We start from the raw sequence: 12,458 nt of genomic DNA on the forward strand, positions 1-12,458 counted from the left end.
TTGTGAATGAAATCTAGTCGAGAAATAGAAACTATACTTTATTTAATAAACATGATCACAAATAAGATCTCTGGAGTGAACAATGTCAACAACCAACCCATCAAAATACACACGTAGAGCATTGCCGTGGAAACGAACATCAAACCGTATGCGCTGTGCCGAGTTTGCTTCAAGAACATCATTCAAATGTGTATATACTGTAAATATACAGTATATTTTCATTTTCAAGTTGAGTTCACTTGCTTTCTTTTACCACTTGAACTTCACTGGACAATTGAATTATCTAGAAAAGTAGCAGAAAAGTTTTTCTTCCTGGGGCCCCAACGGCCTGTCACTACTTGATTTTTTTGTTTTAATTTCACAGCAGATAGATATGTGCCTTTAAGAGGCGGGGCCTGGTGGGGTGGCATGTGACGTCTGCGTGTGAGCATCTTGGCGTGAGGTGTGGCCAACAGAAGCTCCTGAGCGAGTGTGCTCATTGTGTTTGGGTTTTACTATTTTTGGCGTTAAATAAATGGCTGAAAGCGCATCACGACTATGGCTCTCCTTTCCCACGTGCGAGGGCATTACCGTAAGTATAGTGTAAATACAACTATCACTATGAACAACAGATTTCCACGACAGGCAAATATGTTCCACTTTGTGCATGCCGGCCGGCTACACATGGATGACCTTTGCTTTATTGCTGAAGTTCAGAGTGCGTTGAACTCCGGCGAGCTGCAGCAGCCAGTTAATAGGCATGTGGTCCAGATGGTTCATGTCAAAATGGGAGAAATGGACTTGAGAGCCTGCGAAGAGTCGGACCTTTGAGCATGAATGAGTTACAGCAGTGATTCCTAAAGTGTGGTATGCAAAAGAATCACTGCCCAAGTACAGTTCAGATGTTTTTCAGTTCAGTACATTTGCATTTAATCTCTAAGAATTGTTTATTTTTAGGCATTTATTAAGGTTTTTTTTTTTTCATTTAACGTATGTACAGTACATTTGAATTGAATCATTATTTAAGAGGTTTTTTTTTTTTTTTTTTCTTAAGCACAGTATTAGTGTTCAAAGTTTGCATAATCTACACAATGGTATTTTAAAATGATGGTGGTACTTTGAGTGAAGTAATTTTTTTAATTGATGCTTTGTGTAAAAAAAAACAACATAATAATTGGGATTCACTGATCTACAGTGACAGAAGACAATTTAGCGATAGGACATCTGACCTGGTCCTGCAATGATGGCTCCACCTTGCTGATGAAGATCACCCTGGAAGTCGAATGCAGGACTCGTCATGGCTCTCCATATACTCTTCATTTGGCCCATGAAGATACCAGACTTCACATGAGGACTCGGTTGGGCTTCACGCACAAATGAAAGGATTCTCATTCACGGCATCAATGCATGCAACTACTACTTTACTGAGTTTACCTGAGATTGTAAACTTCTCTTCTCGTTTCATCCCCAGCTTACGGTAAATGATCCTCTCGGGGTCAACGTAGATCTCATGAGCGTATCCTGTCAGTGAGCAGAAAGGCTGGACGAGACGTTCAAATCTGATTTGATGCTACTTTAACACGGTACTTTTAAAAGGATAACAAGAAGAGAAGTACCAACCTGTATGTGACGATGAGCAGACTGACCAATGACAACGAGACTAACCTCGGCATCCTGCAAAAAATCAAACCCCCCCCCCCCCCTTTTTTTTTTTTAGGTACCTGTAAAAGTATACCTTCTTTCTATTGGTCCATTTTATTTGTTTGGAAAAAAAACCCCCACCAAAACCTATATAAGTAACAAAGAACTATAAATCCGTATGGTACAATTGAGGCTATTTACATAATAATCGCCACCACACAAAGTTTCTCCACCCGTTACTTGGAAGCTAGGGACTACACCATCTGAAACACTATGGCAAAACCAAAAGGTAAGGAGAGCTGCATTGAGTTTTGTCGAACGCATTTATTAGCATGAGCTAACAGCGTTAGCTCTGATAAGCGGCTTCAAAACATCAGCTACTTTTTAAGCAATGGCGCCAGTCCAATTCCCAGTCAATGCGCAAATCCTCAGCCATTGCCAATCCCAAGCCCGGGGAAAAATAAATAATACAAAAAATGGGTGGGCTGTGTCAGGAAGGCCAGCTGACATAAAAATAGCGCACTGATGAAACTATCACTGAACATAACATGAATAAATAGGGAGACTCCACACCTAAAATTCTAGATGTGAAGAAGCCTTTTGGATTAAAGGTGAACCCTCTTCAACAAACAAGAACAGTGCAGTTGCTGTGATTCTTTCTTTGCGGCGCAATTCACATACATTACATCAGTTGGTGGCAGTAATGCACCATTAAGACGGTTTGCAAACTGCCAAAAGACCCCCACAGAAGAAGGAGGACAGCCAATACATTAGGTACAGTCGTGTTTTGTGCTTGCATTTTACATGTTTGCAGGTTATGTGGAGAGCAAATGTTATTACAGTTTGTTTTTATGCAGGACAAGACTGTTGAGTGCATTTTTTCTTATGAATTATTATTTGGTATTTCGGGGGCAGGGGCTGGAACAGATTAATTGCATTTCCATTCATTTCAAAGGTGAAATCTGATTATTGAGTGTGGTCACGGAATGAATTAATAGCCGCATACCTAGTCCCAACACCCTAGCTCTGCCCCGGTCGTCATGGTAACGAAGACTTACCTCGCCATATTGGTCCAGCTGTTTATGGGCACGTGGGAAAACAGTTGCTCAGCAAGACCAGAAACATTGTGTAAAGTGTAATAAATGTGGATTTCGATGAAAGCATTTGGGAACTTTTTAAATTGAGGGAAAAAAAAACCAGACTCATTCACATTATTATTATTATTATTATTATTATTTGGGAGTCAGGACTCACCTCCAGAATTTCTTTGTGTATTTTGCTTAGATCATCCACGTATTCTTTGCAGCTGTAACACAAGAAATTCTGTGGGGACAAAACCAACAAACACAAGGCATTGTTTACAAACGTACTGCCATCTTCTTGCACGTGTATAAAGTTCAGCCCTCTGTTTTCACCAATGCGCAACAAAGTTTACTTTGTGCTCTTTGCAAACCCTTATTTAAAGGCTACTGCCAAATAGATGGATGGCAAATGAAAAGTTTCTCCCTACCCGCACAAAAATGATGATCGACTTCCTGTCTTGATACAAACTCTTGAACGGGATGGACTTTCCGTGGCGGTCGTAAATGAAACAATCCTCCACGTTTCGGAGGTGCACGTCGACCGGAGGAGATCCACTGTCCCGAGTTATTTCGCTCTCGATTTGTCGCGTTACGGGTAACTTTACTTCTGCCATTTTTTCCCCCCTTAAGGCTATTTTTAGATGTTCAGCGAAGGCTGGAAGGCCACGCCCACCCGCTAAGACGTGACCCGAGCTGGTGTTTAATATAAAAAAAAAAAAAAATCTTTTTTTTTAAAAACACAGTGTGTAGATTACTCGATTTAGCCACACGAGACCACAGTAATACACATTTATAAAATACAATTGAATAACTTTAAATAAATGAATGCGTAATTAATATTTTTTAGATAAACTTTATTGTCCGTTACAAAGTTGACAGAAATTCTCAAGACGCTACCCAAAATGCAAAAAATAAATAAATAAATAAATCAAGACTTGATGACTCATGACTTACAAGCCTCAGAGAAGACCTAAAAATCGAACAATAAAATTCATCATATACTAGAATAATATGATAGTCTGTGAAAAAAATAAAATTTGTGAATTATATTTTTCAGTAATAAACAGATTCTATAATACATACATAAAAACAACTGAGCATTACATAGTGCTGCATATATGTTGACTTTAACTTTTAAATAAATGTTATTGTCTATCTCAAACTTGCCAAAACTTCTTTGCCTACATGGCTAATTTCACAAACGAGCTCCAGAAACTACCCCAAAAATACAACATAATGTAATTTATTAAACGTACTCTGTTCTTGTGACTTTCAGCTTGTCCAATCATAGTTTTTAAGTTTTTAAGTGTCTTGGAGCTTGTTTCGAGTTGACATATCATGTACACACAGTGCATACAAAGGGTAAGTTATTACATTTAAAAGTACTTAAATAAATAAATAACGATAGCTTTTTGAGTTTTACAGAATTTAGGTCGTTGCAGAATTACAGTAAAGGACCCCCCCCCCCTCCCCCCATGAAATTTAAAATAGGCTAATCCATGAAAAAAATGCGGAAACAGGCACTTTACATATAATTTACATATTTACATATAAAATATAATATAAAATACATTTGGAATCAGCTTTTTTTGTGTATGTTTTCCTTTGAATGGTAAATAATTGTTTTTATCTCAGGCACACTTTAAATTGTAACAATTCTGCTTTGTTTTTGTGTCTCTCAACACACATGAAACTGTATTACTAAAACATTTTTAGTCACCCCGAGGAGAAGAAAAAAAGTGAGTTATATGACTTAAGAGAAATGACGTGAAGGTAACTGCACTGCCGCTCACCACCTATTTGTCATATTTTTTTCAACATTTCAGCCAAGTGTGTAACACGAATCAACACAACCCCATTACTCATATTCACGTAAAAATACATTTATGTAAAGGGTTTAATTTAAAAAATTTTTTTTTAGTTAATTTCTAAATCTTCCTCATTGTGTTGTGGTAGGCTGTTGTTGTTTTGTTGTGCTTGCATTTTGTACATTTGGTCAGTATTTACTGCTCTACATTGCGGATGGACAGTAGTTTTCTGTTTGTAATTGTACTTTCAGTACTATGTTCTCTTATGTACACTTTTACGTTTACCTTTATGGCGAGGTAGGCTGTGTTCTTTTTTGCATACACTGTATTGTGTTAATGGGGATTGTGCACTGCTTTATTGGACAGATCACACTTAAAAAAAGAGACCTCAATGATTGAACATTTAAACTCCAGATAATAAGGCCGGAGCCAAGATTCAATCTTCGAACCTCTGAACTATGTGGCAGTCCACTGTGCTGCTGCCTGCTAACCAACACTTTTAAGATAATACATAGTAAAATACTCCACATACACTTTAGACGAATTTATATTTCTACAAAACTGCCATTCTGTTTTACGAATCGCCCCTCTTCAGCTTCCGTACTTTGCCCCACGGTGCGGAAGTGTTCTGACGAGCCCAGCTTGAGCTGCCGCTGTTTAGTGTTGGGCGCTGCTAGGCTAACGGGGCTTTTTCGCGTCCTTGTTTCCCCCGACGAGGCGGTGTCAGCGTTCATCTCGACCTGCCAGAAGGCGACTATTATGTGAGCTCGGCGGCCAAGCGTGGGAGCACCGTGCGAACTGGTGAGCGATGTCTGCTGTCGTTGCTACAGCTAGTTTTTAGCATTGATTAGATGGAGCGAGCTAGCCTGGCAGGACAGCTCTTAGTCGCATCTTTATCACTCATTAAAGCTTGCAAAGATGTATAGAAAATGTCAACTGATGACGCAATGGTCAGCTTTACAAATACTCGATCATCACCGTAGTGATATATGCCTCATCTGACCACCTGTTCTCTTGTTTACACCTTGTTGTTTTCATTCGGTAGCCACCATACGACCATTTCTTTGTAAAACTGTAGTGTTGCTGTGTTATATTTTATTTATTCTGTATTCATCCTAGTATTGTCCAATTAGAGACAGAGATCTCGTCTTCCTGGGAGTCCTGGCCAAGATACACACAGGAAGTTTTATGCACAAAAAAACCGGGCATACATCATATATCATGAAACAAAAAACGAAAACATAAACACAGAAGGCTACTAGTGCGGTAGCAAGAAGCATAATCGAGTCAGCAACAGCATCAGGTAAAACAGTTACATGTTTCCTGAAGGTCTAGTATACCTTTTGTGACACAGTAGGGAGTGATTCTAGACAAAGTTGCTGTTGAAACTCATTCCATAAAAAGGGGGCAGTGTAGGAGAATGCAGCTTTGCCAAGCTCTGACTTCTCAACAAACAAACAAACAAACAAACAAAAAAACAATAACATTATTTTCATTTCATCTGGTATTAAGAGGGCAACTAAAGTGTTAAAGAACAGAAGTCTGGAGATATATACAGGCAGCGTACCTGGCAAAGAATTCAAGATATACAGCAATATGTGCGGTTTTCTTCTTTGATACAGAGAGGACGATCCTAATGGTGGACACGAGAGCCTGCACCCATTTTAAAGCAGCATGATACGCAGAGTCCAGCTTTTTAAGGAGCATGCATGCGGCATGTAAATCATGTTGCCATAGTCTAATACTGACAGAAAGGAACTCCTAGTTCACTGCACAATTCTCCTCCTGTCTTCAAATGGGAAGCACTTTTTTTTTTGAAAAAATGCAGTTGAGGCCTAAGCTTTTTCAGCAGGTACCCAATATGCACATCAAAGGACATCTTTTCGTCAAGCCGTATGCCCAAATATTTGTAGGATGGTACTTTTCATGGCATGTCCCTTCCACGGTCAGGATTGGAGGAAGAGCTGTAGTAGCTTGGGAGAAAGAGAATGAGTTTTTTGCATTAAGGACCAGACTTATCTTTAGCAAGGAGTGCTAAAGTGTTTTAAAAGCATCCTGCCGGTCCTGATTTAAAGAGGAAGTCACTGTGTACAAAACGGTGTCATTGTGTAAATCAAGCAGTGCTGGACTTATCCCATTGCCTAGTTTGTGCTTGAAAAGTGAGACAAACAACTACATTAGGTTTCAGGTTGGGACATTGACTTGTTAGGTAAACCTTTCATAGTGTAACAAAATACTTGATTAGATGTTTTGCCTTTACAAAGATAACAATGCATAGTTTGTAGTGCACTGACAGGGCTGTTCCTTTACTTATATTATTATTATTATGAATGTTATTATTATTATTCCAGTTTGCAGTGGTGTAGAACTGCATATTGAGATGTATTTAGAATATTTCAGACATTTAGTTACATGAGGCAGCAACGTGCGGTAATGGTTAGGACGTCTGCCTCTGCAGTTCAGCGTTTCAAGCTCCCATTCCAAAAAACATACATTTTAGGTTCATTGAAGACGAAATTGTCCATAGCTTTGTGAGTGGTTGTCTATATGCGCCCCTGTGATTGACTGGTGATGACCAGTCCAGGATTTACCCTGCCTGTGGCCGAAAGTCTCTCTCTCTCTCTCTCTCTCGCTCTCTCTTTCTCTCTCTCTCTCTCTCTCTCTCTCTCTCTCTCTCTCTCTCTCTCTCTCTCTCAAGCGCTGTAGAAAGTGGATGTATGAGGGTGTAAGTACAGCAGGGGGTAAGTTATTAGCTCTCACTTCTGGTATAATGCAGCATTATTATAATTGTAAATGAAACACATTTTATCCTTTTCCCTTCCAGAGTTTTCTCGAGTCATCTATATGGGCCATATTCTCTCGAAAAATGGTTACCGTCTGAAGAAGAAGACACGCAAGCAGCATCACAGGAAGAAGAAGAAGAGGAACTGCTTCCTGCAGGGGCCTTGCATGCTGTGCTTCATCATCCACAGCAGCAGCGACGGCAGCGGTCTCAACGAGGACAGCGACCCTTTGGAGGCCGGCGTCAACGGCAGCGGCCGCTGTCACAACAGCGTCACCGGCATCACCGTCCCGGGTGTCGGTGGAGTCGGAATCAGCGCGGCGGCAGTAGCGGCCTCCAAGCTCGCAGAGCGGTACGCCACCCTAGCATCTCCCGAGGACTGCTCCAAGTTCCTCCTCTCTCCACCAGAGTTAGCTATTTGGGAGGGGCAAGGGAGGACCCTATTGTCAGCTGTCCCGGCAAAACTCATTCCACCGCCGGCTCTTTTTCGGACTGCTGGCGTTGCTGGGACTGTGCCCATTCCTGTGCCTGTGCCTGGCTGCAGCAGTGACTACGCCGAGATGGTAAGATGCTCATGAAATATGGATCTAGGGTTGGCCTATAAATAACATGTCAGATTTCTTTCACAAAAATCTATTAATCGATTCCGCCCCCCATCGTGGTTCTCAAACTTTTTACACCAAGTACCACCTGAAAAAATGAATAGCAAGTACCAACATCATGACCAACATTCAAATGCAGCATAGTAGGCCTAAGTGTTAATCAAAAACAACACTGAGGTTCTATTTCTAAAGAGTAAATTTAATCTTATTGTAATCAACTGTAAAATTCTGCACAGTTTGAACATTAACCCTGCGCTTAAATATAGGGGAAAAAAAACCCGTCTTAAATATTGTTTAATATTTGTCATCTGCGAAAACCAACTAATATTACTGGAGCTTACTCATCTTCCTTTTGTATGTCCGGATGTCTGAGGATAAGCGGTTCAGAAAATGGATGGATGTATCATACTGCCCCCAGGTGGTCTTGGTCTACACACAGGCTTACAGTCAGAACAATGCTCAAGCTTGAATTTTCTGTTTAATTATGTTATTACTATGTTTTTATAAAGTGCAATATCATCGAGTGCTATTTTCCTTTTAAAAGAACACATTCCATTTTTTTGGGGGGGGGGGGGGTGGAACAGATTAATGGTATTTCCATTCATTAAAATAGTCAATGATGATTTGAGGTACAAGTGTTTTGAGTTACAAGTGTGTTCAAGGAATGAATTCAACTTGTATCTCAAGACACAAAAGTATTAGGTTTTACGTAAACGTGATCTGTGTGTGTCCCTGTATACAGGTGTGTAAGAGGAAGTGTTCCGAGGTCCAGAGATGCACCCCTTGCAACAAGCAGCCACGCTGTGCCTTTTCTGACCCCGACGGTAGCTTAGAGAACGGAGGAGTGGGCGGAAGCGTGGCAGAGGCTTCTTCGAACTCCCAAACTGGCCATTGCCACCTTCCCACCTGCCCGCTGCCCTGTTCCTCCTCCTCTTCTCCATCATCCTCCTCTTCCTCGACAGCGGCCGACGCCTGCTGCGGGTCGGCTCTTCATGTCGATCCGCCCCACAGCTCAGACTTGTCCCCTGCCAGCCTGCAGCACTACGACGACTGCCAGGCCAAAGTTTCTGACGCTGCTGACCCTTTAAGTATCAACCACCTGCCTTCTTCCATCCTTCTTAAGGTCAGCAGTCATCCAAGGCTTGGCTTTAAGTTTAAAAAAAAAAAAAAAAAAAAAAGATACATTTCTGTCATCACCTACTTCTGCTTCACTACAGGTTCTCTCACACTTGACGGTGAAGGAACGTTGCTTGTGTGCCTCTTTAGTCTGCAAGTACTGGAGGGACCTTTGCTTAGACTTCCAGTTCTGGAAGCAAATTGACCTCAGTGGCCTACACCAAGTAAGTCAACGCACAGAAGATATATTCGGTGGGTCCTTTTTTTTTCTCCATAGGAAATACTACACAGGGAATTACAGTGAACCCCCCCACTATTTGAGAAGGAGAGCTCGAGCCCCTTTGAGAATAGCAAAAATCTGCCAGTATTTGATGATGCCAATGTAATTGTAATTGCCAATAGATGCCACAAGATGGCGGCAAAGCACTTAGAACAGATTGGATCATAAAAAAGGTGTCGTATGATGTCTCCAGAAGTTTCAATGTTCAAAGTGGCAAGGTACAGATGGGTTGGCTAAAGTTAAAGGAGACTGGTATTCTGCTTTGATTGATTTATTTACTGTTGTTTGTAACAACACAAACAAAAGCATCAACCCCATTCATTTAGCATGTGCACAATCATGCAGTCATGTTACATCAACAAATGTATTTGGTGTACAATGAGGCACATCAGTAATATTACCTTGTATACTAGCCTAGATAACACACTCGCATAAACTGACTGGCATGTTACACAAACAGTAAAAGTCATTAATCTCAAATTTTGGCATTTACACACAATAATAAATGTTAGGGAACATCAGTAATGTTACCTTGCATACTAGCCTAGATTACACACTCGCATAAACTGACTAGCATTTTACACAAACAGTAAAAGTCATTAATCTCAAATTTTGTTGTTTAGACACAATAATTAATCTTAGGGAACGTAAGTGAATTGTAGCAACAATGTAGACTACACAGGCTATAGAGAAGCACAAACAAACTTTGACTATTCCCTGGCACAAGGTGCATTCAAGGACTGCCAAAAAAACAGGACATCTCAAACACAAGACGACAAAACACCATTGAGTTAAATGACAACACCACCAAAATAGCGTCAAAGTAATACTTTTATTGCTTTGGCCTGAGCACAAAAACACACAATTGTCACATTTTTCAGTAATTAACGGAGGATGGATTGACAAACTGTTTTCCTACCCTGCTTTTCCAGGTAAACGATGATCTCCTGGCAAAAATAGCCTCTCGGAGGCAGAATGTGACCGAGATAAACATCTCTGACTGCAGGGGCGTCCATGACCACGGCGTGTTCTCCCTGGCCTCTCAGTGTCCTGGCCTGCAGAAGTACACAGCGTACAGATGTAAGCAGCTGGGGGACATATCCCTGGCTGCCTTGGCTGCACACTGTCCTCAGCTGGTGAAAGTGCATGTGGGAAACCAGGACAGACTGACAGACAGGGCGCTCATAAAGGTATTCATCTGGAGACATAGCTTCCCTGAAGTAGAAAAACAAAACGTCTAATTTCCATTCTTTTCTGTTTCTACAGCTTGGAGAGTGCTGCAGCGAGCTGAAGGACATTCACCTAGGCCAGTGCTACGGAATCAGCGATGAAGGCATGGTGGCTTTGGCCAAAGGATGCCCCAAACTGCAGAAATTGTACTTGCAGGAGAACAAACTGGTTAGTCGTGCTCTTTGTTTGAATGCTCTTTGTTGCCTCAGTTCTCATCATGCATTTAGAGGGCCCGCAGTGTTTTTGTCTGGTTTTCTTCATGTTGTCATAGTTTTCTGTCATAATGGAATGTCCTCAGATGTCCTCCCTTGCACTGAACGCTACGCTATTTAAATGTTGGTGTGTTTGTTTCTGCTGGGCTTTTGGATCCTTTTTTGGGACTGCAGTATTTTCATCTTTGAGGTCACCAGGCAGCATTTTTGATGCTATAGAGCAGCAGGAATTTTTTTTTGAAAGACAATATTTCACTGACCCGCTGAGCTTGGAATTATTGATCTTATTTTGCTCTTACACTGATTTTATTTTTTCAAATGTGTTTTAGTTTTAACCTGCAACACAACTTAGTGATGTTTTAAGCCACAACATACTGTTGTATGTAGATTTTTCATTAATATAATTCTACTACTTCTACGATTAATAATTTGAACATTGATGGATGAGCGCTTTGCATAGATTTTCAATGTAGTGTGTTATTCTTCAATTTACCACTAGATAGGGCTATTTGAGTCTTTACTCCAAAAATGCCAGCCAGTTGCATTCTTCCCTCTGGCACAGATTGTATTCATAGCAGTGCAGTTGAGTGTTTCTTTGCCAAACGGCTATCACGAAACCTCTTTTATTGGTCATTTGGCTCAGTGTCTCTGGACTCTCGCATAGAAATAGAATATAACTGCTCATTTGTCATGTCGGCTCCCAAATCCCTTTCATTTGTCTCTTCATTCCAAAGTAAAACCATAAAGAGCTTGATGAATTAGCCCACTCACGGTTGTTAACAATAGCTCAGTTTGTTAAAAGCCCATTCATCAACTTAATTGTTCAACATATTAGGGATAGCCTCTTGCTGAGAGATGAATATTGTTTCTATTAACATCTCAGCACAGCAGTAGGCGTCACAGCCGTTTTTCAGATGTGAGATTGTGGCACTCATTCTTTTTGAGTTTAGATAAGAAGTCCGAGTGGGAATTATTATGTCTAGGCTCTCTGGCTGCTTAGCCAGGTTGTACTCAAACAATTAAAACAACTCAATGTTGCGAAGGAACCTTAAATGAGATCATCCTCTTTATGTTATCTGCTTTTAATATGGACGATGTGCCTTTACAATATTCTCCTCTTTCTCTTCCTCTCCTTGATTAAGCAGAGCGCCACAGGATGTTTTCCGTGTGGTCTCTCAATCGCCTCCTCCCTTTGTTTTTGCCCTTCTTCTCCTTCCTCTTGTCGTCGTTTGTGGGGTTTCTTTTCCATGCTGGAGGGTCTTCTTTCTGTATTAGTAGCGTGTCGAGGTTCTTTTGCTCATGTATCCTTAAAGAAATACTCCAAACCGCTAATAGCAGCACTACCTCTAATCACTGGACACATCATTAGGTACACCTGTACTGGATTTAATATGTACAATTTGATGTGGTGTTTTGTGCGGGTATTCCGTCTTCCTCCCACATCCCCAAAACATATATGGTAGGATAATTGAAGACTCTATGTTGCCCATAGGTGGGAATATGAGTGTGAATGGTTGTTTGTCTAAATGTGACCTTCAATCTGGTATATGGGTAAACTACTTCCCCATTCGGCCAACCAGGTTAAAGCACTTGCACCTTGCTGGGGTGAATTGGGAAGGGGACCGTTTCAAAGCACCCCTAGCAACTTAAAACATCTACGCTGTCTTTTTAAACGCAAGATGTCCCCACAGAGCCACCACATGTGTTAACATGAAACTTGTAAGTG

The 12,458-nt window shown here is 40.9% G+C and overlaps 2 protein-coding genes across 4 annotated transcripts in view; one reads left to right on the forward strand and one right to left on the reverse strand.

Annotated features, from left to right (window-relative positions):
• Positions 1–25: 25 nt before the first annotated feature.
• prxl2c (peroxiredoxin like 2C) lies at positions 26–3,365 on the reverse strand. Of its 2 annotated transcripts, XM_061767762.1 has the most exons (6): positions 3,131–3,365; positions 2,875–2,943; positions 1,600–1,653; positions 1,414–1,519; positions 1,209–1,343; positions 26–788 (listed from the first exon to the last, which is right to left on the reverse strand). In XM_061767762.1, the coding sequence occupies exons 1-6, from the start codon at positions 3,314–3,316 to the stop codon at positions 658–660; spliced, it is 681 nt and encodes a 226-aa protein (XP_061623746.1). In that variant the 5' UTR covers positions 3,317–3,365; the 3' UTR covers positions 26–657. The 2 variants fall into 2 exon arrangements, with proteins under 2 accessions (XP_061623746.1, XP_061623747.1); XM_061767763.1 differs by lacking the exon at positions 1,600–1,653.
• A 1,733-nt stretch (positions 3,366–5,098) lies between these two features.
• The window catches only part of fbxl17 (F-box and leucine-rich repeat protein 17), a 238,433-nt gene continuing 231,073 nt past the window's right edge, over positions 5,099–12,458 (forward strand). For both annotated transcript variants that reach the window (XM_061767764.1, XM_061767765.1), the window contains exons 1-6: positions 5,099–5,311; positions 7,335–7,855; positions 8,637–9,017; positions 9,112–9,234; positions 10,223–10,480; positions 10,557–10,688. In XM_061767764.1, coding sequence (XP_061623748.1) covers positions 7,355–7,855; positions 8,637–9,017; positions 9,112–9,234; positions 10,223–10,480; positions 10,557–10,688 — 1,395 coding nt within the window. In that variant the 5' untranslated portion in view covers positions 5,099–5,311; positions 7,335–7,354. The remainder of the gene's footprint in view (positions 5,312–7,334; positions 7,856–8,636; positions 9,018–9,111; positions 9,235–10,222; positions 10,481–10,556; positions 10,689–12,458) is intronic.

The sequence above is a fragment of the Phyllopteryx taeniolatus genome, chromosome 3 (assembly GCF_024500385.1).
Source record: "Phyllopteryx taeniolatus isolate TA_2022b chromosome 3, UOR_Ptae_1.2, whole genome shotgun sequence".
Classification (NCBI taxonomy): Eukaryota; Metazoa; Chordata; class Actinopteri; order Syngnathiformes; family Syngnathidae; genus Phyllopteryx; species Phyllopteryx taeniolatus.

Bases quoted from the DNA above. Each gene is read 5' to 3' on its own strand.
- prxl2c (XM_061767762.1), bottom strand. From the start codon at position 3,316: ATGGCAGAAGTAAAGTTACCCGTAACGCGACAAATCGAGAGCGAAATA. The intron at 1,520-1,599 runs GTTGGTACTTCT...CGTCTCGTCCAG, and splicing joins CTGCTCATCGTCACATACAG to CCTTTCTGCTCACTGACAGG. The intron at 1,344-1,413 runs GTAAACTCAGTA...TTGTGCGTGAAG, and splicing joins AGAGAAGTTTACAATCTCAG to CCCAACCGAGTCCTCATGTG.